Source organism: Martes martes (genome assembly GCF_963455335.1).
Source record: "Martes martes genome assembly, chromosome: 4".
Classification (NCBI taxonomy): Eukaryota; Metazoa; Chordata; class Mammalia; order Carnivora; family Mustelidae; genus Martes; species Martes martes.
Window position 1 is genome coordinate 76,955,645 of NC_137891.1, and position 26,641 is coordinate 76,982,285.

The 26,641-nt window shown below is 36.3% G+C and overlaps 1 protein-coding gene across 1 annotated transcript in view; it reads left to right on the forward strand.

The window, feature by feature from the left end:
• Nucleotides 1-26,641, forward strand: part of LOC308341237 (acyl-protein thioesterase 1) — a 91,300-nt gene that overhangs the window by 53,941 nt on the left and 10,718 nt on the right. Inside the window, exons 9-14 of the mRNA XM_080801041.1 lie at nucleotides 6,367-6,429; nucleotides 12,410-12,515; nucleotides 17,662-17,749; nucleotides 20,954-21,099; nucleotides 22,551-22,618; nucleotides 23,620-23,763. Of these exons, the coding sequence (XP_080657167.1) occupies nucleotides 6,367-6,429; nucleotides 12,410-12,515; nucleotides 17,662-17,749; nucleotides 20,954-21,099; nucleotides 22,551-22,618; nucleotides 23,620-23,763 (615 nt within the window). The remainder of the gene's footprint in view (nucleotides 1-6,366; nucleotides 6,430-12,409; nucleotides 12,516-17,661; nucleotides 17,750-20,953; nucleotides 21,100-22,550; nucleotides 22,619-23,619; nucleotides 23,764-26,641) is intronic.

The window sequence follows — 26,641 nt, forward strand, 5'->3', positions numbered from 1 at the left end:
TTTAACAGCCTTATTGAAATACACAAAACAGTTCTCCCTTTTAAAGTGTACAATTCAGTGGTTTTTAGTGTATTCACAGATTTCTACAGCTATCACCACACTATCTAATTTAGGAACACTTTCATAACTCCAGGAAAGAAACCTGTACCCATTAAGTGGTCACCATATATCTGTGCCACCCCACCCTGCCACCCTGCCAAAATGTTTTCTGTCTCTATGGATTTATTATTCTGGGCATTTCATATAAATGGAATCATACAATATGTATTCTTTTGTAACAGACCTCTTTCACTTAGTGTTTTCAGGATTCATCTATGTTACAGCAGGTATCAGTACTTCATTCCTTTGTATTACTGAACAGCACTACTGTACTGGTGGGGGTATCTTGCATTTTGTTTATTTGTCATTTGGTGGACATTTGGGGCTATTTCCATTTTTTGGTTATTATGAATAATGCTGCTTAGAATATTCTTGTGCAGGTGTTTGTGTAGACATACATTTTTTTTTTTTCTCTTGGATATATACCTAGGAGTAGAATTGCTAGGTTGTATGATAACTGTGTTTAACTTTTTGAGGAATTGCCAAACTGTTTTCCAAAGTTGCTGCACCATTTTACATTCTTACCAGCAATGAATGAGGGTGACCACATCTTTATCAACACTTGTTATTTTGTCTTTTATGATTATAGCCATCACAGTGGATGTGAAGAGGTAGCTCATTGTGATTTTGATTTGCATTTCTCTGATGACTGATGATGGTGAACGTTTTTCATTTTTTGCTGGCTATTTCTGTATGTTTGGAGAAATGTTTGTTCAGATCCTTTGCCCATTTTTAAACCGAGTATTTGTATTATTGAATTGTAAGGATTCTTTATATTCTGAATACTAGACTCTTACCAGAGACAGGATTTGTATATATTGTTTCCCATTCTGTGGATTATCTTTTTACTCTCTTTGATGGTGTCTTTTGAAGTTCCAAAGCTTTCATTTTTTATGAAGTCAAATTTATGTATTTTTCCTTTCATTGCTTGTCCTTTTGGTTGAGAATAACTACAAATTTGAGATGACATAGTAAAATTATAATTACTAGTTTATAGTGATGTTGCTGAGCCATAATAAAAATATTTCCAGTGTTTCCTTTTTTTAATATTTTCTTTTTTAATTTTTTTAACAAGTTTATTTATTTATTTGACAGACAGAGATCACAAGTAGGCAGAGAGGCAGGCAGAGAGTGAGAGGGAAGTGGGCTCCCCACTGAGCAGAGAGCCTGATGTGGCGCTCCATCCCAGGACCCTGAGATCATGACCTGAGCCAAAGGCAGAGGCCTTAACCCACTGAGCCACCCAGGTGCCCCTTAAGATTTTCTTCATGAGAGAGAGAGAGGGCACAAGCATGGGGAGCGGGAGGGAGAGTGAGAAGCTGGCTCCCTGCTGAGCAGAGAGCCCAACATGGGGCTTGATCCCCTGGCTCTGGGATCATGACCTGAGCCAAAGGCGATGCTTACCCGACTGAGCCACCCAGGTATCTCTGGAGCTTTTATTTTAAAAACACATTCATACAAACACAAATACCACCCAGGTACCCTCCTTTTTTTTTTTTTTTTTTTTTTTTTTTTAAGACTTCATTTATTTGAGAGACAGAGAGCATGAGAAAGGGGGAGGGTCAGAGGGAGAAGCAGACTTCCCGCTGAGTGGGGAACCTGATCTAAGATTCGATCCTGGGGCTTGATCCTGGGACTTTGGGATCATGACCTGAGCCGAAGGCAGTCGTGTAACCAAGTGAGCCACACAGGTGCCCCAGTGTTTCCTTTTTAAATAGCACCTTAAGTTTTTAAACCTTGGAATCTCATAATTCTAAGAGGTGTTTCAGTTGATTGAGCTTAAATAATGCTTACTTAAAACGCTGGCTTATGGCTCTTTGAGGATATTGTTATGATGGAAGTAGATAAATTTTTTATTTCTTTGTACATCTTATCCACCATCTCCTGTGTATCAGGTACTCTATTTCAATACTTCATAGTGTTATGTTACTCCATTTGACCATTTTAACTGTTTTAGGTCAGTGTATTATGCTCTCCTACATATAAAGAAACTGAAGCTTGAAAAGGGTAAGCAGCATTCCCAGGATCTTATAATTAGGAAATGGCAGTGTGTGGATTTGAATTTAGATCTGGGGGTGTGTGTGTGTGTGTGTGTGTGTGTGTGTATGTATATATATCTATATATCTCAATCTCATGATCTTCATTGTATATTCTGTGTTGCTTCCTCTTCTTTATGTCTCCTTGAGGAGAAGGATGTTTCTACCCTATATGAGCTTGTATATGCTGAATGCTCAGTACAAATTTGAATACCATATTTTGTAAAAGTACTTGTTTCTGATGATAGTACCAGCCATGTAATAAAGTCATGTTATAGCTGTTGTTTATTATTCAGCCAGTCTTGTGAACTAAATTTGACTCTGGAAGATAAGGTAGAATCTTTCTTTCTCTTGCATCATTATCTGTAGGAGATGCTGCAATCTAATAGATTTGACCTTTAGAGGCAGGTGATGATTGGGGAAGGATAGAACATAGTTTCTTGTTCGGCAGTGCTATTCACCCCAGCTCACGGATTAGAACTACTCCCAGTGGACCTATGAAATGGAGAGAACAGTGGTGTGAGGGTCAGGAGATTATAGTTCTTCTTCTTTTATATTACCTATCAGTTGGCCAAGTTACTTTCCTTTTCTGAGTTTGCTTCTTTGTATAATTTAGGGTTTGAAGTAGATACTCAAAGATTTATGTTTATTTTAAATTCCCTGTAGTCAGAGAGGATTTCTGTCTTGCTCATTACCATATCCTCAGAGTTTCGTATACAGTTAACAAGTATTGTTGAGAAGCGTTAAGTGTAACTTGACAGAACTGGGTAGGTTTCACCCTTTTTAGTTAGTAATAATCATATGACTGTGCAAGTTTCCTAAATTATCTGGGTTTTCAGTTCCCCTTCTGTAAAATGATTACCTGTTTCTGTAGGGTTTATTGTGAACATGAAATAATACATATATAAAGTATTTAACAGTGCTTGGCACATAGTAATATTCAAAGAAGATTTTGTCACTGAATTAATATATGATCATCTGCTTTTGCCTTTTTGCTCATTCAGATCATCATAGTTGTTTATTTCTTAAAGAACTTTAATTGAGATATTCATCTTATTTGACTAGAGCATAGTGTAATTATGAGAAAGGTCATAGTTTCATTCCATGAATGTTATTTAGCTTTTTCTTCTTCCATAGCTTGTATCTCTGACTCCAGTCTCACCAAAGACACCTGTGTAAAAAAGGAGAGTGTGGCAAACTTAATGCAAATCTATTTATTGCTTCTACTTGGAAAATAGCTTAAACCTTACATCACATTGCAGATGTGTTAGAAGAATCAACTTTATACATGATAGCATTATGTAAGTCTAAGGACTCCTAGAAGTGTGATTCTTTATCTTCCTTTCTAATTAATCCTAGGTAATGGATCAGAAAGTCCATGGAGACATGGGTAGAAGAAAAATGTCTGTGGTAGTTGTAAGATACAAGTCTACAATCTTTTTTTTTTTTTTTAATTTTTTTTTTTTTTTAATTTGACAGAGATCACAAGTAGGCAGAGAGGCAGGCAGAGAGAGAGGGAAGCAGGCTCCCCGCCGAGCAGAGAGCCCGATGCAGGGCTCGATCCCAGGACCCTGAGATCATGACCTGAGCCGAAGGCAGAGGCCTAACCCACTGAGCCACCCAGGCGCCCCTAAGTCTACAATCTCTTAATCAAAACTTTTAGAGTCTGATATATTTGAGAATTCCTCAGTTTTCAGATTTTATTAAGATAATATGATACATATATCATATATCCTAAGCAGATCTGGGCTGTTCCCATTAATCAGACATTAACATTTCTATAGTGAAATGTAGTACTCTCACATGAAGTGGGATATATAGAACATAAATGACTTTTCATATGTTGAGATTAGGTGTTGCTGGCAAATGAGTTTATTGAAAATCTGTAAGAAATTTTGATTTTCTTTTTAAAGATTTTATTTAATTATTTGACACAGAGAGAGAGGGCACGGACATGCCCAGCCAGGAGGAGTGGGAGAGGGAGGAGCCTGATGTGGGGCTTGATCCCAGGACTTTGAGATTGTGACCTGAGCTGAAGGTAGATGCTTAACTGACTGAGCCACCCAGGTGCCCCATGAAATCTTGATTTTCAAAGGGTTTGATTTTTGGATTTGCAGAAGGGGGATTGAAGACCCTATTTCCTCACTGAGATGTCATTCCTGTAGAAATTCCTGATTACTAGTAAATTTAATCAATGTTAGTTTTCTTATCTAGCAACTATATTGTTTCACTGTTTTTGGTTACCTCTAAATGAAAAGAATTTGTAGAATTTTAAAATCAGAAGGAATCTTTAAGCAGTAAATCATTAAAGTCCTTCATAATAACCTGTTTCATAATTGCTGTTGAACTTAAGTTTTTATTTATGAGGTACTGGGTGAAATTAAAATGATATATATGTTTATTACCAGAGAAAAGTTAATACATTTTTGTTCTCCACAGCCAAGTCTGATGTCTCAATTTTAAATGGAAAAATTACATGACCGGAAGCCTTTATTCAATTTTATATTTAAGAAATTTGGTACCATAAATTTCCATGCTTATTTCTTCCTTTGCGGTGCATAATGAGGGACATTCTCTGGGGCTTTCTATTTTCCTGGGATATGCTGTGTTTCACTGATTCATAGGGTGCCTAGTTTTCATATTTTAACACTGGAGAAAGTGGAATGAATTACACATATACTGTTGACCAGATGGTTCTTGGAATGTAGTTCCACACACAGAATATCAAACCCAGCATCAGCATTTTCATTGGTCAGTGGCTTAGAAGAAACTCTGAAAAACATTAGTGGAGTGCTTCCTCTTTGAACCTCAAGGAACCAAATGGTTGAAGAGCAGTGGGGGTGAAAAACAACTAGCTCTATACACTACAAAGCCAGCTAAGAGCTAATTTAGCTCTTTGATGGATTCTTTTATGAAATGCTGCATTACTAGTGTTTTTGACACAACCTTTGGTGGGATAAAAACATATTATTGAATCTGAGTCAGTAAGTTACTCATAAGCTTTAAGGACTCTAAATGTGACATAGTTTTAGAAACAACTTAGCCAATTTATTTTGCTTATATTTTTCTTTTATATATGTAAAAGGTGATACGTGATAAAAATTTCAAGTCTGAAAGAGTTAAAAAACTAAAAAAACAGTGATAATACTATGCCATAGTTTAATGTTTTTTCTTTATTAGTGGCATATAGACTAACGATGTGTCTAAATATAGTACAGTGAGTATATGACTAAAATATGACTAAGTGACTATTTTTTTTTAAATTTTTAAAGATTTTATTTATTTATTTGACAGACAGAGATCACAAGTAGGCAGAGAGGCAGGCAGAGAGAGGAGGAAGCAGGCTCCCTGCTGAGCAGGGAACCCGATGCAGGGCTCGATCCCAGGACCCTGAGACCACGACGTGAGCTGAAGGCAGAGGATTTAACCCATTGAGCCACCCAGGCGCCCCTAAGTGACTGTATTGTATGAAATATGATAAATTGGAATATTTGGCCATAGGTATAGGTCATGCTGTTGCTTCTTATTTCATTCCTTTTTAAACTTTAGGTGATTTATATAATTCTTCTAGGAGCCTTATTTTGTTCCATCTTCATCATCAATGTGCGAGCCTTTGATTCTAGATGGCAGTGGACAGGCTTGTGAGCTTAAAATCTTAATTCTGAGTTGTCTCTCAGATTTTGCTTTTTCCTACTTTGTAAGAATCAGGTAGACAGCAGTGTTTTTGTGACAGACTGGGAAGATACAGAGAGACCTCAAGAGAATTCTAGTACAGATATGTCCTTTCCCACTCTCCTTGTGTGTGAATGAATGCTAGAGGTGCTGCAACATTTTCTGACCTCCATTCCCACTTTCTCAGGGTTGGCTCCTTAATCAGATAGGTGTTCTCTATGGAAATTTGGGATGTGTTATGCCACCATAGTAGGAAATCCAATTCAGATTTCTAATTGGGACACATAAATACTATATGTAAAATGAACTTTAACAAAGCAGTACTTAATAAGTGCTGATCATAACCCAGTAAATGGATTTTATATTTCTTTAATGAGTTACAACCATTATTTGGAAAACACTACCTCTCTTTCCCTTTCTCCCTTTTATATATATACTATTCCCACATGAATAAGTGAGCCATAGTGAGTTGTGGATAGGAAAACATAAATTTAAATCTCTAGTTAGTCTTTGCTTTGTCAGCTGGGAAGTTCAATATACAATTATTTTGTTTTATAGGCTGGAGCATTGGATCTACTGAAGGAGCTTAAGAATATTCCCATGACCCTGGAATTACTACAGGTATGTGCTAATCTGTTTCATGATTTGAATAGATAATTGTCATAAAATACCAAAACATTTTTAATACCATAAACTTTTTTGTATTGTCCTGTTACAATGTTCTGGGCTTTTTTAAAGATGGCAACATAAATCAATAATCTACTAAATTACCACTATAGAAAAATGTTGCCTTCCTCAAAAAGAATAAAACCTGAATCTCCCAAGTTTGAAATCTCACTGTGAAAGGAAATGAAGGTGGATTCTTGGCCCTGATTTGATCTCCCTAAATCTCACTTTCTTGGTCTGTTATTGATAGCTGCTGCCAGCATGAAGCTAGCCTCTGGGGTACCTTTTAGTTATTAGTCTTTATTTCTCCCCAGGCAAGCACTAATCAGTCTACCTTTTTTCTCTTTAGATTTACCTATTCCAGAGATTTCATATAAATGAAGCCATACATTATCTGACCTTTTCGTTTTGGCTGCCTTTTTTTTTTTTTTTAAGTTTTTAAATTTTTTTTATTTTTAATCTTAAGTAAACTTAAATGTGAGCCTTGAACTCATGACTCCCAAGATCAGGAGTCCCATGCTCTATCACCTAAGTCAGTGAGGTGCCTGGCTGGCTGCTTTTACTTAGCATAATCCTCAAGCATAATCCTGTGTTGTAGCATGTATTGGTACTTTATTCCTTTTTCTGGCTGAATAATACTCCATTGTATGGATATACTACATTTTGTTTATCCATTTGTCAGTTGATGGGCATTTGGGTTATTTCTCCTTTTTTGGTTGTTATGACTCTTGCTTTGCACATTCATATATCGGTTTATGTGTTTCTGTTTCTCTTGGGTAGAGATCTGAAAGAGTGGAAACGATGAGTCATAAGGTAACTTTGTGTTGAATATTTTGAGGACCTGCCAGACTGCTTTCCCAAGTGACTGTACAATTTTGCATTCCCAACAGCAAGTAAATGAAGGTTCTAGTTTATCCACATTCTTGTCAACACTTGTTATTATCTTTGATTATACCCATCTTAGTAGGTGTGAAGTTATATCTCATTGTGGTATTGATTTCCATTTTCCTAATGACTAATTATGTTGAACATCTTTTCATGTACTTTTTAACCATTCATACGTTTTCTTTGGAGAAATGTCATTTCAGAGCTTTTGCCTATTTTTAAGTTGGATAGTTTTTTTTTTTAAGATTTTATTTATTTATTTGACAGACAGAGATCACAAGTAGGCAGAGAGGCAGGCAGAGAGAGAGGAGGAAACAGGCTCCCTGCTGAGCAGAGAGCCCGATGCCGGGCTCAATCCCAGGACCCTGGGATCACGACCTGAGCTGAAGGCAGAGGCTTTAACCCGCTGAGCCACCTAGGCGCCCCGATAGTTTTTTTTTATTAACTAATTTGGGATCATTCTTTATATATTCTAGGTACAAGTCCCTTAATCATATATAGAGTTTGCAAATATCTCCTATTCTGTAGGTTATTTTTACTTTCTTAGTGATGTTCTTTGAAGCACAGAAGTTTAAAATTTTGTTGTAGTCTGATTTGTCTGTTTTCTTTGGTTGCTTGTGCTTTAGATGTCAAATCTCAAACAGTTACTTAACTCAAGGTTATAAAAATTTATTCCTTTTTTGGGGGGGCTCTTTCATTTAGTTCTGTGATTCATTTTGAGTTAATTTTCATGTGGTATAAAGAAGTCCAATTTCATTCTTTTACATATGGATATCTACTTGTTTACTTTTTAATATTCTTCTGTCTAATGAATTATCTTGACATCCTTATTGAAAATGACAAAAAATGGAGGAGTTTATTTCTGGATTCTTAAATCTGTTCCATTAATTTGCATGTCTCTCTTTATATAGGACCACGTTGTCTTGATTATTGTAGTTTTGTAATAAGTTTTGAATTTGGTAATTGTGAGTCCTTCAAAAGTTTATTCTTTTTTTTTTTTTTTAAAGATTTTATTTATTTATTTGACAGACAGAGATCACAAGTAGGCAGAGCAGTAGGCAGAGAGAGAGGGAGAAGCAGGCTCCCTGCGGAGCAGAGAGCCCGATGTGGGGCTCCATCCCAGGACCCTGGGATCATGACCTGAGCCCAAGGCAGAGGCTTTAACCCACTGAGCCACCCAGGCACCCCTCAAAAGTTTATTCTTTAAGATTGTTTTGGCTATTCTGTGTCCCTTGTATTTCTTTTTTTTTTTTTTTAAGATTTTATTTATTTATTTGACAGACAAAGATCACAAGTAGGCAGAGAGGCAGGCAGATAGAGAGGAGGAAGCAGGTTCCCTGCCGAGCAGAGAGCCCGATGCGGGGCTCGATCCCAGGACCCTGGGATCACGACCTGAGCCGAAGGCAGAGGCCTCAACCCACTGAGCCACCCAGGCGCCCCGTCCCTTGTATTTCTGTATGAACTTTAGAATAAACTTATCAGTTTCTAAAAGTCTTTTTTTTTTTTTTTTTAAGATTTTATTTATTTATTTGACAGAGAGAGAGAGATCACGAGTAGGCAGAGAGGCAGGCAGAGAAAGGAGGGAAGCAGGCTCCCTGCTGAGCAGAGAGCCTGGTGCAGGGCTCGATCCCAGGACCCTGAGATCATGACCTGAGCCTAAGGCAGACGCTTAACCTACTGAGCCACCCAGGTGCCCCAGCTTATCAGTTTCTACACAAGAGGCAGCTGGGATTTTAATAGGGGTTGCATTGAATCTATAGTTGGATTTTATTAGTATTGCAGTCTAAACATTTAAGCCTTATGATTCGTGAATATGGGATACCTTTCTATTTATTTTGGTGTTTAATTTCTTTCAACAGTGTTTTTAGTAGCTTTGTATTTTTTTCCTTTAAGATTTAGTGACTATTGGGGCGCCTGGGTGGCTCAGTGGGTTAAAGCCTTTGCCTTCGGCTCAGGTCATGATCCCAGGGTTCTGGGATCGAGCCCCGCATCGGACTCTCTGCTCAGTGGGGAGCCCGCTTCCCCCTCTCTCTGCCTGCCTCTCTGCCTACTCGTGATCTCTGTCTGTCAAATAAATAAATAAAATCTTTAAAAAAAAAAAAGATTTAGTGGCTATCTTAAATCATCTTGGCAAAAACTCATGAGTGATCATAAAGATGATTCTTCTTCTAGAACATGCAAGTCTGCTTCGTTCCTGTGATGCTGATAGTGTCTCTTAATCTCACTACTCATTCCTTTCTGCTTTACCGCCAATGTGCAGCTGATTCTCTAAGTCTGCTTAATGCCTTCCCCATCTTTCCAAGGGAGTGAGTGTCTTTCTTTTTTTTTAATTTTTTTTTTATTTTTAAGATTTTGTTTATTTATTTGACGGAGAGAGAGCGAGTGTGCACAAGCAGGGAGAGTGGCAGGCAGATGCAGAGGGAGAGGGAGAACCAGGCTCCCTATTGAACAGAGAGCCTGACATGGGGCTCCATTCTAGGACCCTGGGATCAGAACCTTGGGATCATGACTTGAGCCCAAGGTAGACACTTAGCCTGGGCCACCCAGGTACCCACCAAGGTAGCATATTTCTAATTGCAGAATTGGTGTTCTATACATATCAGATGGCCAGACATGGGCAAAGCATACATTTTCTCTGTCTAGAATTTCACAATGTATAGTTGATCTCAAAAACCTTCATTAGTTTTGGAGTCAAGAAGCATTTTAACTCTATAGTTCTTTTTTGTTTGTTTGCATTATTTATTTATTAATTTTAAAGATTTTATTTATTTATTTGAGAGGAAGAGAGCTCATGCACAAGCAGGGGGAGGGGCAGAGAGAGAGTGAGAAGCAGACTTTGCTGAGCAGGGAGCCCGATGCAGGGCTCAATCCCCGGACCCGAGCCAGAGGCAGATGCTTAACCGACGACAGCCACCCAGGCACCTCGGCTCTACAATCTTAATATTATTTGAGCACACAACACTTTTTTTATAGGCCACCTGTTACATCCTGTAAATTATAGTATACTGGTTTTAGGAAAAAACCAGAATCCAGAGAATTCTTAGAGGGACATCTAGAATTGGTTATCAAAGTAATACAGCTTCATAATCCTTTCCTCTGTCTAGTTTCTTCTACTGTTCCCCAAATACCCTCTTTTTAAAATGGAGGAAAACCCTACCCAGATCTTTGTCAGTCTACCTTAGCAGTCTCATTTCTTACTATTTTTTGACTAGATGATCTCTTTCTTAAATAAACATGTTTGTTACAGATGCTTAGTCTCCATATGGGTTTTCATGGGGTTTAAGCAGGAAATTATTGACTCTTTAGTGATGAAAACATCCTGTGATAATTAAAAAGCAATCATGCACAGCACACGATTTGTTCATGCTCTCCTTATATCTTTGCTTGCCTCTCCTTCCTAAAATCCCATTTTCTTTGCCAGTCTATATCAATTGCAAGCTTCAGAACTATGTTAGTAACTCAGACGATTTCCCTGCCTCATTCCAAAAGTAGGTTTTCGTCTAGGTTGGTGGGGTGGGTTGTGGGTGGTAGCGAGGAAGAGCTGTGGATGGGTGCTGGAGAAGGAGTGCTGAAGGCATCAGGATAAGAAGCCAGACCTGACACTTGGTATGGTGGCTGTAAGTGCAAGCCTGGCTTCTAAGCAGTTAGCTGCATCCAGTAGGACAGCTCTGGGTCCACACAGTTGTAGGCTATGCCAGGCAGCCCAGGCACTTGCTTCTGGAAAATTTTCTGTATCGAAGTGTTAGAAAGTTCTAAAAAGTTTTAAAGTTCTCAAAATATTTTCTTCTCTAAAAAAAGTTCTGAGAGCATTTTGTTAAAGCAATAAACCTCTTTCTTTGGGGGAAAACCCTCCCAAAACATTAATCACAAAACATTTTTGGATTTTAGAATTGCAGAGTCCCCTTTATCTTTTACTATGAAACCTTACCTGCATTGCGTAGCCTTCCATAGGTATAACATAGGCCATTCCAGCCAAACACATATTCTGAATTCTTGAACCAATTTCTGTCTTGAATCTCTTTGTTGAGAAGACTGAATAATTTAGCAGGAAACCATAAGTGCCCATTTATTATTCTGTCTTAAAGTTTGTAGCAGGGATTCCCCCCCGCCTTTTTTGCCACTAACAATTCCTTTTGTTATTTTTTTCTTCCATTGACTGTATGTTTTGAAAGATTGTCTATTAACAACTTGAACTTACTAAATAATTTACCATTTTTTATTTATCATCCTTAATTGGCCTGTCATAGCTTTTGTGTTCTTTGAGCACAATTTGAAAACCATTGATGTGCAGGAAAGAGCATGGACTTTGGGGGTGGGCAGACCTGCATTAAAATCCCAGCTTTACCAATTAGTAATATTGCTGGACAAGTAGGGATAATGATCTCAACTTCATAGGGTTGTTAGGAAGATTAATGAATATATGGATGCTCCCAGCATAATCCTGGGCATAGGAATAATAAATAACAATAATATTACTGCATGATGTATTACTGTATTCTGTGAAGTCCATTTTAATTTCCGTGATTATTTGCTGGTTTGGGCAAAAAAATGCTTTTAAACCTCTATTGATGGTAATATTTGGGTATTCTCATTGAAGTCTCAGCAGGTGATTTATGGAGTAATCTATGTTGAAGAATATATAGAAACAAAGAAGTGCATATATTAGTCATGATTGCTTCAGGATGGCCTAAATATAAATACAAACATTTTATGTTTTATTCTTTGAGAGATATGGAAAGACTGATTTCATTTTACTGGTTAAGCAGCCTTATTACAGTAGCAACTTATATGCTTACAGATCTCTATGGTAATAACCTCGATGAGTCCAGTATTTGATCTAAAGACGCATGTATCTTAATTCTGTCGTATACAAGAATATATATATATATATATATATATATATATAATATACAAGAATATATTAATATAGTATTAAAGAATTTAAATAACTGAGTTTTTTTCTCACAGGAAAATGGGAAAGAAGAAAATGAAACACTAAAGTGTCTGAAAGAAAATGGCTTATACAAATTTTTTTGTCATTGCCTTGCAGTCCACAAGAATTGGAATGTCAGTAAATGCTATTCGCAAGCAGAGTACAGATGAAGAAGTTACATCTTTAGCAAAGTCTCTCATCAAATCCTGGAAAAAGTTACTAGGTATAATTGATCTTCCCTTATATATATTTGTGATCTGACTTACTCAAACATTTGGTATTTGCATTTTTTTCTGTTTACAAATATAAATGTATTGAAATCAATGCCTTATATTAAGAGAGAGTGGCATTAGTCTGACATCCCTGAGGGTTTTGCTTTTTTAAGTTAGTCAAAATTAGCTTTTTTTGTCTTTTAACACTTAGAACTGGAATTCTCTTTAAGAAGAAAATTTCTGCCCATGAGAAAGTTGTCATACTTTTTAAAAAGGTTTTTGAAATAATTTTCTTTCTTTTTTTTTTTTTTTAAGATTTTATTTATTTGTTTGACAGAGAACGACACAGTGAGAGAGGGATCACAAGCCAGGGGGAGTGGGACAGGGAGAAGTAGGCTTCCCGCTAAGCAAGGAGCCTGATGCGGGGCTCCATCCCAGGACTCTGGGATCATGACCTGAGCTGAAGGCAGATGCTTAACGACTGAGTCACTCAAGTGCTCCTTGAAATGATTTTCTGACTTACAGAAAGTTTACAAGAATAATAAAAATAATTCACATGTATCTTTTTCTAGATCATTAATTTTTAATATTTGCCATTTTTGTTTTGTCATATTTCTTCTCTTTCTCTGTATGTATATATTCAAACGCACAAATTACTTTCGCTGAACCATTTGAGAATAGTTTCATCTATCGTGCTTTACCCTTCAGTACTTAAGTGTCTATATCCTTGGAACAAGTTTATTTTCTTATGTAATCATAATATAGGAAATTCAAGAAATTTAACATCAGTATAGTACTATATAATCTATAGTGCAGATTCCTGTTTTGTCAGGTGTCCCACTGATGTCCTCTATAATTTTTTTTTTCCCCTTTCAGAACCAGTCTAGGATCACTAATCTTCTGCTCTGGAATAGATAAGCCTTCTTATGTTATTTATAACATTGACAATTTGAAGAATATAAGCACTCATCTTTCTTTTTATTTATTTATTTATTTTTCATCGGTGTTTTTAATAGCAGCTTAAAATAATTCTGATTTGGACTTTTTCTGTTATTTTCTCATGATTAGATCAGATTGTGCATCTGTAGTTGGATATGAGGTTATCACATCCAGAGGCATTGATGTTGTTAATTTTGATAACCCAGTCAAGGCATACACTGTATAGTTTATCATTTTTCTTCTTATATCTGATAGGCATTTTATGAGGGACATTTTAAGATCCTTAAACTATTGCTTCTCTTCGGTCTTCTCCCCACCCCCCATTTAGTATCAACCAATTCTTTTTTTTTTTTTTCTAAAGGATTTTTATTTATTTATTTGACAGAGAGAGATATCACAAGTAGGCAGAGTGGCAGGCAGAGAGTGGGGGGAAGCAGGCTCCCTGCTGAGCAGATAGCCCAATGCAGGGCTTGATCCCAGGAAGGGAGATCATGACCTCAGCCGAAGGCAGAGGCTTTAACCCACTGAGCCACCCAGGCACCCCTAGTATCAACCAATTCTTGCCCAAACTGCTCTTTATAGTGTTAGTTGCAAAATTGTGATTTTCTAACTCTTCTGCTTCTTCAGTATTTATAAACCAACATTCTACTACTACAAGAAAGAACCCTCCTTTTACTTGCCTATTATTTTCCCATTAGTGGATTCCTATTTTATAACATGGATTATAATTCATTACTGTTATTATTATTTTGATGTTTATATTATCCCAAATTTGACTAATGGGCACCCATTCAAACTGGCTCTTGTGTCCGTTTGACAGACCCCTTCAGTTTTATCTTTTTTTTATATTCTGGAACCAAAAAATATGTTGGGTTCATCTGTCTTCCCTGCCCCAGCATGGAATCAAGCAGATATTAGCCTTACATGGACAAAAAATAGAAAAAGTTGAAACTTTTAAAATTTCAAGGGCAATAGTAGTAATAACAGAAAAACCTATTATTTCCAAGAGCTTAGAAACTAAGAACTAAAAATTGTAAAGCCTCTAAAATTTAAAGAGTTTAGTCTTAAGAAAATTAAATATAATATATGTTCCTGTATTGGATTCTGGACCAGAAAGTAAAAATTGCTTTAAAGACCTTTTTGTAAGGTCTGTAGGTAAGTAAGCAGTATTGTATCATTGTTAAATTTACTTATTATTTACTGTGGTTATATAAATGAATTTTTTTCCTGGGGAATACATAGTGAAGTATTTTGGGATTAAGGAGCAGGCTGTCTGCTATGGATTTTCACATGGTTCAAAAGAAATATGTGTGCACACAGTATGCATGTTTGTGTACATATAGCACACATGTATGTGTATAGTAGGGGGCAGTGATGAATGAATAAGGAAGTGAGTATACCAAACATTAACACTTGGGGAATCTGAGTGAAGTTTTTTTTTTAAGATTTATTTATTATTTATTTTAGAGAGAGAGTGTGCAGTGGGGAGGGGCAGAGGGAGAAGAGAGAGAAACCCCAGCTGGCTCCATGCTGAGCACAGAGCCCGACATAGGTCCCAGTCCCAGGGCTCTGAGATCACTGTCTGAGCCAAATCCAAGAGTCTGGATGGTTAACCGACTGTGCCACTCAGGTGTGCCTGAGTAAAGTTTTTTTTGTTGTTGTTTTTTTTTTTTTTTTTTTAAGATTTTATTTATTTATTTGACAGACAGAGATCACAAGTAGGCAGAGAGGCAGGCAGAGAGAGAGGGAAGCAGGCTCCCCGCCGAGCAGAGAGCCCGATGTGGGGCTCGATCCCAGGACCCTGGGATCATGACCTGAGCCGAAGACAGAGGCTTTAACGCACTGAGCCACCCAGGCACCCCTGAGTAAAGTTTTTTGCATCATTCTAAAACATTGGTGCAAGCTTCAGATTATTTCAAAATAAAAAACTTAAAAAAAAACCTAGTCTTAAAGACAAACTGAAACTTTATGTTTATAATTCATTTAAATTTTAAATCTTATTCCATATTCTAAAGTAATTAGAATTTGCCATAGAAAGTTGACTGAAAACCATATACATGTTTTTTATTTTTGGAAAGATGGTTTACATTTTGTGGGACATTATAGTTACGTTCATTTAATCTTAAATTTAAAGAAGTTCTACTCTTTTATACTTGTTGGAGGTATCTGATCTCATTACAAGTTCTCCTTTAAAAACTTTTTTTTAATATTGAAAGATTTCCATGTTCATTAAATATGGAGAATTGGAGGAGGAAAAGAAATCATTAAGTCTGTCTTTAAATACAATCAGTTAATATCTTGTTGCATTTCTTGCCCTTTTTTTCTCCTTGTGTATGGGTTTTGCTTCAACTATAACTCTTTTTATACTGTATGTATATTTACTTATATTGCCTTTTTTAATGAAAAAAATTTATGTTTTATATCATTAACTCACTTTTATTGGCTTCAGAATAATCTACTGGGTGATTATGCCTTAATTTAATCACTTAGATGTGTTTTTCTTAACTTTATAGCTATTATAAATAATGTCTTGATGAACATCTGTCTGCCTAAAACTTTTTCTATAGATTACTACTAGATAGATTTCCAGAAGATTTACTACTACTGCTACATTGCAGCATAGTTTGAATACTTAACATACGGATATATTTAACCCTCCCAGGAGCCCAATGTACTAGGTGTCAATATATTTCCCATTTTCTAAAGAGGAATGGAGATACAGAGAGATTAAGCATCTTGTGCACAGTTGGATTGGTGGTGAGGTGTAATCTGCAGATAGTCTCAGTCCAGAGCTGGACTGCTTCTCTCTGGGTCTGCTCTGTTGCTCATGACACTATGTTCAGATAGTAGGAATGCTTTTAAGGCTGTTTACATCTCTTGGATTTCACCAGTTCACACCGTTAGAGCCATGTGTGGGATCCGTATGATTGCATTGTTAGGTAGTATTGCATTGTTACATCACCTTTCACATGCTTTCTACCCTTTTAGTTTTGGAGTATTTTCTAGTCCTTGTTATATTCTTAATGTCATTAGTAATCTTTGTTTTCTGCCAGTTTTAGGCTTTGGAAATGAATTGTAGAGAATAAAAAGGGGCAATAAAATTAGTAAGTGAAAACTTACACAGTATTATAGGGGACTTGAATTGTATTTTGGATTTTGTAACCCTAACGTTTACAAGATGAGTTCCTAGAATTGTGATTTAGACCATTCTCTATCAATTAGCCTCATCTAGATTAGCATATTAGAGTCATCTGGGGAACTTTTAAAGATTTTGATGCTCATGCTTCACTGCCAGAGATTTGGATTGAATGGATCAGGATAGGAGCTTGAGCTTTAGGTTATGCTTAAAAGTTACATAGGTAGTCCTGATAAACAGTTGAATATGTGTATGTTCTTTTATATGCTGTACAGAGGGATATGCAGAAGTAAAGTATTTATGTAGCTCTTATTACTTATGTAGGGATCAAAATGTAGATAGATAAGTGGGATAATTTATGCAGTAGATCCAAACGTTTTCTGAACCCTGCTTCAGAAGGCAGTTCTGGTTGATTTAAACATGTATGTTTCTTTTCATTGTTAAACAATTGCATTGGCCCAATCTGTTTGACAACTCTTTATCTCTTAAAGTTTATGGACTCTATATTACTTTACAGATTATTTAAGATAGAGGAGGTGTTAGGTAGGCCTTACTAATCCTGAAGTCTTTTCTATGAAAATGTTCTTTGTTTACTATCCCAGAAATATTTATATACATTTTGGATACTACCTCAAATTTTTTGACTTCATGAAAAATTGTTAAAATTATATTGCTATATATGCTTTGCACTTTTCATTTTTAAAATGACAGTACTGATATTATTTCTGTATTCTTTCCTTTGTTCTGTATATTTTTCTCTGTTTCACTGATTAAATAATTATTTACTAGTTTTTTAAAAGATTTAATTTTTAAGTATATTTTTTGCCATTTTAGGTTCCCATTGGCATATGAATTTGTGCTTCCCACTAAATGAGGGAGTTTATTTGGGAATGCTAAGCATGCACTGTGAAAAATACCCAAGTACTTATGCTAGTAGAATAGCTTGCATAAACTTCATTTACTTTTGAAATTTTTAGGATTTTTGTTGTTGTTGTTGCATCAGTAGCTTGATAATGTGAAGTAGTTCCATTTTATAATTTTTTAAACAAATGCTAACAACTGAGGGATTTCCTAATTTTCAGATGGACCATCAACAGATAAAGACCCTGAAGAAAAGAAAAAAGATACTACAATTACATCACAGAATAGCCCTGAAGCAAGAGAAGAAAGGTATGTCACTTTATGGAAATTCATTTCTGTTTGAAGTCATAGTTGTATTTGACTGTCGCTTCCTCCATGGTCTTATCTATGGTCTCATGTCTGTACCCCTTTTTTAATTTTCTAATCAAACAGAAAGTCAATTATCATATGGTTTCATTTACTTGTAGAGCATAAGGAATAACATGGAGGACATTAAGAAAAGGAAAGGAAAAGTCAATTGGGGTAAATCAGAGGGGGAGATGCAGCATGAGAAACTGTGGACTCTGAGAAACAAACAGGGTTTTGAAGGGGAGGTGGGTAGGGGAATGGATGAGCCTGGTGATGGGTATTAAGGAGGGCATGTATTGCATGGAGCACTGGATGTGGTGCATAAACAATGAATTTTGGAACACTGAAAAAATAAAATTAAAAAAAACAAAAACAAAACAGAATTAGTAAATGTGTGTAGCCAGATAGAATATTCTAAGGTTTCTTACAAGATTTTCATGGAAATTTAAGAGACTTAGAAGATACTACATTAAAAAAAAAAAAAAGAAGATACTACATAAATAAGGAGAAATTACTTAACACTGTATTCAATAAGCTTAATTGAATGGAATCTCTGGGATAGCACTAATAGAATTGATAATGAAGGTATTAAGGTATTAATTAAGGATTCAAGTGATTACTGCCTTTATTTACCAACATTTCTTTTTTAGTTTTTTTGTTTTGTTTTGTTTTGTTCTTTTTTGGGGGGGAGTTCTGGATCTGTTTCTCTTTTTATGCGAATTTCTTCCTTCTCAATTTAGCTGTCTGTCATAAGAACTTAAAATGTGAAGTTCAGTAATGAAGGGTTCAAATTGTTCCTCAGCTTTCATGAGGCCTTTGCATTTATTCTTTTCCTGTCACATATAATGAATGAACTGTGTAGTATCTAGCATGTTGATGTAGATGATATGCCTAATAGGTTAAATACAGTTTCTTTGTTCTTGGGAAGCTTGTGTTTTAACACTTGACTCTGATGTAGAGCAGTAGTTCTTAAAGTGTAGTCCCAGGAACAGCAGGGAACCTGCAACTTGTTAACAAAGCAAATTCTTGGGCTTCACCACTGAATATGGAATTGTGGTGGTGGGGCCCAGAAATGTTTTTAACAAGCTTTTCAAGTGATTCTGATGGATTCAAGTTTTAGGCTACCCATTTTAACTTAATTTATGTCTTAGTATTTTCCCCAAAGTGATAATGTACCCCTCATTGGTTCAATAACAGTAATTAATATTCTGTACACTGTTATCTTATGCATTAGAACTAACTAAACTTGATAATAAAAGAGGTAAGCTAAAGGGTGAACATCCTTTGTTAATAAAATTTATTCAGTGTTTTCTGACTCGAGATAGTTTTAGACTTTTAGAAAATTGTAAGAACAGAACAAAGAACTCCCAGTTGCCACTGTATGTGTATACATATGTGCATACACATATGTGTGTGTACATACTCAGTCACATGAATAATTTTATTTTGAACTAAATGAGAGTCCTTTATATCCCTAGATACATCAGTGTGTATTTACTGAGAACAAGCACTCTTTCTCACATCTAGCACAATATAGATAACAAAATCCAGAAGTTAGGATTAATACAGTGCTTTTTTCCTAATCTGTAGGGCATATTCATATGTTAGCAGTTTTCCCAATAAAGCATTTTATTGCAGAGGAAAAGATTTTTCCGTAATATCATCCAGGATCACATTCTGCATTTAGCTGTCGTCTCTGGTTTACTTTAATCTGGAGTAATTCTTCAGTCTGTCACTGTTTTTCATGACCATAATATTTTTGAAAAGTATAGGCCATAATTTACAAAATTTTTAACAAATCTTTCAGTTGTATTATATTCAAAGTTGCTGACTTCATGTCTTGGATATAAAACATAAAAGTGTAGGCAGCTATTTTAAATAGATATTGGAGAAGGCATGAGTTCCTAGTATATTTTTGTTTTATGTAATTGAAGTTTAGGGAGAGAGCCTATTGACAAACACATTGAAGTATCACATATGAAGTCTGACAAAGTGGTTGGTGTTTATCTATACACATGCATGCTTACTCACACTCTCTCTTCCTGGAGAAGACAAGGCTTCAGGAAGGTGGTGATTAAACATACAAGGTATACAGAAGGACTGTTCTGCCCACCGGGATCAGTTTGTGCAATTTGATAGTGGGTTATGTGGAGAAAGAGGAGGTGGGATCTCTTTGGAGGAATGCAACAAGTTACTCTGTGGCTGGTGATTGGTGTCTTTGGAAAGGTTTGTGGCAAATATCTTCAGTGTGATAAACATTAATTAAAACCCCACAGAAAATATTTTGGTGAGACTCTTAAGAAGTTAGAAGCAATTGAAATGATTAGGTTGACTGGAAAACTGTTAAACTGTCCTGATTGAGTTGATGTTTCTAGGGAGGAATTAAAGAGACATTTTCATATTCTTTTTAATTTTTAAAATTTTTTTATAAACATACAATGTATTATTAGCCCCAGGGGAGACATTTTCATATATATTTTTTTAAAGATTTTATTTATTTGACAGAGATCACAAGTAGGCAGAGAGGCAGGCAGAGAGAGAGAGGAAGGGAAGCAGGCTCCCTGCTGAGCAGAGAGCCTGATGCGGGGCTCGATCCCAGGACCCTGAGATCATGACCTGAGCCAAAGGCAGAGGCTTTAACCCACTGAGCCACCCAGGCGCCCCAACATTTTCATATTCTTAAAATTGATTTTTTACTACACATTTTTTATCCAGAAGGGAGTGTTTTAAATATAAACTTCATTGGTTATCTAATTGGAATAGGGTTTTTCAAGCATTGTTTTTTCCCCTCTAGTCTTGGTTGAGAACTTCGTATTCTCTGGTATCATCCTCTCACCTTTCTCAAAACCCAGATCCTTGTTTTCATTTATTGTATTGAGTTGTAATATGTATTTTCTTTATTAAAAATATTGTTTAATGTTTAAAAGGATAATCAAGGTGTTTAATTGGTTAAAAAAACCCATGAAACCTGTCTCAGATTTCCTAAAACTTTAACTTTTTAGAAATCTATATGCACGCAATTTCTTTTTTCATGTAAGAGTTGCTGAATATGATCTTATTTACGCCCCAAATTTTTGTTTTTAGAGAGTGATAGTAATGATGTTACTTTAAGAGAATTTTTCCTGTTTTCTTTTTGGTGTGTGTGTGCATGTATATGTATTTTAGTAGTTCCAGTGGCAACGTAAGCAGCAGAAAGGATGAGACAAATGCTCGAGATACTTATGTTTCATCTTTTCCTCGGGCACCAAGCACTTCTGATTCTGTACGGTTAAAGTGTAGGGAGATGCTGGCCGCAGCTCTCCGAACGGGAGGTAAGTTTAGTGTACCGTGTTTCATTTCCTGGTCCTTTGTTCTTCACCACCACCGATGCCATGTCCACCTCCGTGTTTCTGTTTCGCCAGTGGCTTCCTCGTGTAGCTGCTTGCACTGCTTAGTCCAGGAAGATGTTGTGGCACATAGGGGTTAACGATGGCAGAGAGCGCTAGGCATCCTAGGGCCTCTGCTCGCTACTATATAGTTCCAAGAAGGAGATCCTTTCTAATATGTGGATGTTTCTCTTGATTCATAGTAACTTAAAGGTTTTTCACAAATCTTCTTTTCCTCCACTTTTAATCTGCAAACCCTAGTTGACCCTTGGATAACGAGTTTAAATTGCACGGGTTTACTTATAATGAAGCTTTTTTTTTTTTTTTTCGACAAAACTAGTACAATACTGTAAATGTGTTTTCTCTTATGATTTTCTTAACATTCTTTTCTTTAGCGTACTCTATTGTAAGAATACAGTATGTAGTACATATATAAAATATGTGTTAATTCTTTACATCATTGATAGGCTTTTGGTTAACAGTATGCTATTACTAGTTAAGTCTTTGGGGAGTCAAAGGTTATATGTGGATTTTTGACTGCACAGGGAGTTGACATCTCTAATCCCTGTGTCATTCAAGGGTCAACTGTAATTACTCTGCTCCCAGATTGAGCATTAATGGTATTGTATTTGGGTCCTATTGTTAAATGTTAGTATGACATATAGTATTTAAGTTTTATATTCATAATTCCATTTTTTATTTTCTTTTAAGTGGAAAGGAGATCTTGATTTATATATGTATGGGAGCCTTAATTTAATTTGAAGTTATTCATTCTTATGTAAAAAAGATTCATATACAGGAATATTTATCATCTTATATAAATTCATTCCTTTTCTTTTCTATTATACTGTACCGTAGTTACTATGACCTGTTTTTACTCTGCCCTTTCTATTTTGATTCCCTTATTGTCTCTTTATATATTTTTTCTTTTTTCTTCCTAGTTTCTTTTTATTTCCTTCTATCCATTTGAATATTTGCATAGGAGTCTTCTGTGTCCATATATGTGATTGGCAGATGAAATGAATGGTTTCTTTGCATTGAAGCCTGAGTCACAGGATACAAGACAGTTCTTTCTATAACTTTCTCTACTCTCTGCTGGAGCAACCAGAATTTATGGAGTTGTGAATTGAGGAATTGCCTGCTAGATCAATTACTTCCCCACTCCTGAGGGATAAGGAGTCATCAATGCAGGAGCACTGTGGACATTAGGTGAATCCAGAGGAGGAGTCTAGTGGGTAGGAAAGAGAACAGATTCTAATGAAACTAAACAAAAAGGACTCTTTATTAGGGCAGTGGGGTTAAAGAAATAGGAATGTAGTTTAATTTACTCTGTATTGAAAATTTTTTTTAAATGTCATAATCACTTATTTTTGACAATTCTTTGTGCCTGTGTTTAGATGACTACGTCGCTATTGGAGCTGATGAGGAAGAATTAGGATCTCAAATTGAGGAAGATATCCTTTTTGTGTGTTTATTCATGATTGTTTAAATAATCTGTTAGATTAACTATTTTTCTTCTTTCCGTATAGAATTTAGAGTTTGATTTTTCAGTTTCTGTCTTCATTTTATTATTTTACAAGGAAAAGATATAGGGCCATCCATGTCATTTTGTTCTTGTTTTCTTGTTACTCAAAATTAAAACATATGTGTTGATAGTATTTTTATTTTTCTGCCTTGCAAATTGAGAATGTGGCATCTCAGATGAACTTGTGCAGAAGGAGGGCATGGAAGACACACACACTATACATGTGTAGTAGGGTTTCACGTTTGGGGGATCTCAGCAAAGCATGTGGGGTCCCCTGAGTTCATTACCCAGGAAGGAAGTATGTTTGTCCTGGGCACCATAGAAGGGGATTTGGGAGAGGGGTTGTGCACATCTGGGTGACCATGTGACCATGGAACTGTCCTAGTTTTGGAAATGGCCTTGTTGGAAAGAAAGTATGCTGCTCTTTGGGCTCACCTGTTCTGTTGAGGGAAAAAAAAAACCCTGGTAAACTAGCTTCTTGCTGAGCTGGGGGAGGAAATGAACCTTCAGGGCACCGTGAATGATTTCTTCCCAGAGGGCCCCCAAAGGAACTGTGTAGTCATCTAGCCTTTTAGGATCCTTTGTAGAATTCAGATTTGGGCAAGTGAAAGTTTATATAAATGCAGGCTTCTTTTCACAAGTTTTCTCACTCAGACTGAGTACCTAAGTTACTTTTTGAAATGTCTCTAATTTGTGTGCTACTGACATTAAACAAGAAGAAAGCATTGCTCATTCATAGTGTAATAAAAGTAGGATCACTTTTATTTGCCAGTTATAGATCAAGAAATGAGGTAGAAACACTGCCTGTTAGCTTAATCTAAGTTGGAAACTGTTTTGGAGAACTGCTTAGAAATTTTAGGAATTCTTACTTTGGTGAAATAAAAAAAAATACCTTTACAATTTAACGTTTTTTCCTTAACGGCCTAGTACCTATTTATCAGGAAATAAGGAATACAGACATGAAATACAAAAATAGAGTACGAAGTAGAATATCAAATCTTAAAGATGCTAAGAATCCAAATTTAAGGAAAAATGTACTATGTGGAAATATTCCTCCTGACTTATTCGCTAGAATGACAGCAGAGGTGAGTATATATGAACATTTCCATGGTGTGGTTTCATGATGTTAAGTGAAAAGTATGTATAAATCATAAAGTACGGGACGCCTGGGTGGCTCAGTGGGTTAAGCCTCTGCCTTCAGCTCAGGTCATGATCTCATAGTCCTGGGATCGAGTCCTGCATCGGCTTCTCTGCTCAGCAGGGAGCCTGCTTCCTCCTCTCTCTCTGCCTGCCTCTCTGCCTACTTGTGATCTCTCTCTCTCTCTGTGTCAAATAAATAAATAAAATCTTAAAAAAAAATCATAAAGTACTTTATAAGTACTATATTTATAATAAATTATCATTAGCTATTTTGCTATATTTATATGTATAATGTACTAGACACATACTTTAGGTGATTAAATCTGTTGGTATCAATACTTTGTCTCTTCCACAATTATACCATGATCTTTGGTTGATTGCCTTAAATCATTGTCTGAAAATGAAACTGTTTTTACTTATTTTGGATTCACGTGGAATTGAAGATTTGAATATCTAATTGCAAACAGGCTTTTTAACCTCCAAGTTGTTTTCATGGTTAAACCCCATAAAATTGGTCACATCTTATTGACTGTTCCTTAAATTTTAGGGAATGATTGAGAAAACGAAATTCAGAGCTTGCTCTTTATAGACACAGCTGTTCATAATCTGCAGTCTCATTATTTTATTACACATCCAAGCGAGTAAATTTGTCTTTCTGTATAGCTAATAAAAATTATTATATTTTTAACATTCATTTTTTTTAAACCTCATTAAAATAACATAAAACTTTAAATTAGAGACCATAATGTAATGAACTCCTTTATATCCATCACCTAAGCTTCATGTATTTTCAAGAATTTGTCACCCTTAGGGCACCTGGGTGGTTCAGTCGGTAAAGCGTCTGCCTTTAGCTATCATGATCCCAAGGTCCTGGGATTGAGCCCCACATTGGGCTCCCTGCTCTGTGGGAAGCCACAAGCCTTTGCCTCCCCCCCAATTTGTGCTCTCTCTCTAAATAAACAAATAAATAAAATCTTTTAAAAAATAGAATTTGTGACCCTTTTTCTTTCTTTTTTTTTTTTAGATTTTATTTATTTATTTGACAGAGAGAGACACAGTGAGAGAGAGAACACAAGCAGAGGGAGAGGGAAAAGCAGGCTGCTGAGATGGGAGCCTGATGCAGGGCTTGATCCCAGAACCCCGGGATTATGACCTGAGTTGAAGGCAGCTGCTTAGGTGCCTCATGACCCTTTTCATCTATCCCTTTTTTTTTCTTTTCCCCTGAGTTGTTTTCAAACAAATCCCAGACATTATATCTTTTTACCTTTATAAACCTAAGAGAGATACCTTTAAAAATATAATTTTCAAAAAAAAAATTTTTTCTTACATAATTACATTGTCATCACTACATCCAACAAAGCTAACAGCAATTCCTAATTTATATATTAATATTTTCCTGATTGTACATTTCTTCGTATCAGGATTTCAGTCTGCACATACCTTTAGTTGGGTCTCTAAAGATTTTGTAGATATGTGTTTAAATCTCTTGCAGTCTATTCTTCTGCCCCTTACCCCCTTTTTCTTCATGACACTGACCTATTGAAGAAACCAGTTTACTTCTGTATCCCACAGTATGAATTATCTCCTCCTTATGATTTTTTTTTATTAAGATTGTTTATTTATTTGACAGACAGAGATCACAAGTAGGCAGAGGGGCAGGCAGAGAGAGAGAGAAGAGAAAGCAGGCTCCTCAATGAGGGGAGAGCCCGATGCGGGGCTCGATCCCAGGACCCTGGGATCATGACCTGAGCCGAAGGCAGAGGCTTTAACCATTGAGCCACCCAGGGGCCCCCTTATGATGTTATTTATTTAACTTTTCTGTCCCCTCTATTTTCTGTGAACTGGAATCTAGTTCTGTAGGTTTGATAACATACAAATTCAACTGTTTTCCCCACATAATACTTTGGAATTGGTGCTTTTTACTTTGTTTTGCATCAGGAGACACATAATGTCTTGTTCTACTGTTAGCAGGTTGAGATCGATTAGTGGGTTTGGATATTAACAGTCTGATTCCTCCATTGTAAAGTTCTCCTTTGACCTTTCATCTAATGCATTCATCCACTGATTTCCTTACCTGAATTGGTTAAATTACCAGGAGTTACAAAATAGTGATTTCTAAAGTTCTGTCATTCCTTTCACATTTATTAGCTAGATTTCTTTGATAAAGAAGCATTTTCGATTGTAAACTCAGGCACTTGGTGACCTCTTGGTTTGGATATGAAAGGCAAGTAAATGTTGTCAGTTGTCTGAAACTCTCCCTTTAGTTAATAGTTACTGGAATGAGGAGTTGGTGCCCTAGTAACTGCCACTGGGGGCTTTTCTTGCCGTTTTTGTATGGTTGTGCTCTTCTTTTCCGGTATCATCATGGGCTTGTGACATTTTTAACTATTCAGTGGGGATTGGTTCTTTACAGAAATTTATTTTGATAGCTGAAGAAATTGTCCTATCTTTGGCTAATGGGAGCTCCTTCATATTAGCTCCTCATCCATATGACTCAACCACAGAAGTTTTTGGTAGCTGCCATTCTTCTCTGGCACAAAAGGATGACCCTGGCTTATCCTGTGCATTTCTTTTTTTTTCCTAATAGTGTGTGAGCAGGGGGCAGGGCAGAGGGAGAAGGAGAGAGATAATCCCAAGCCCAACTTCGCATTGAGCGCAGTTTTTATGGGGTTGGATCTCACAACCCTGAGATCATGATCTGAGCCAAAACCAAGAGTTGGACGCTCAACTGACTGAGCCACCCGGGCGCCCCAAATCCTGTGCATTTCTTGGTTAAAAATGGGAACCAGATGCTCCTCCAAAGATCCCTCATTCCTTTTTGGG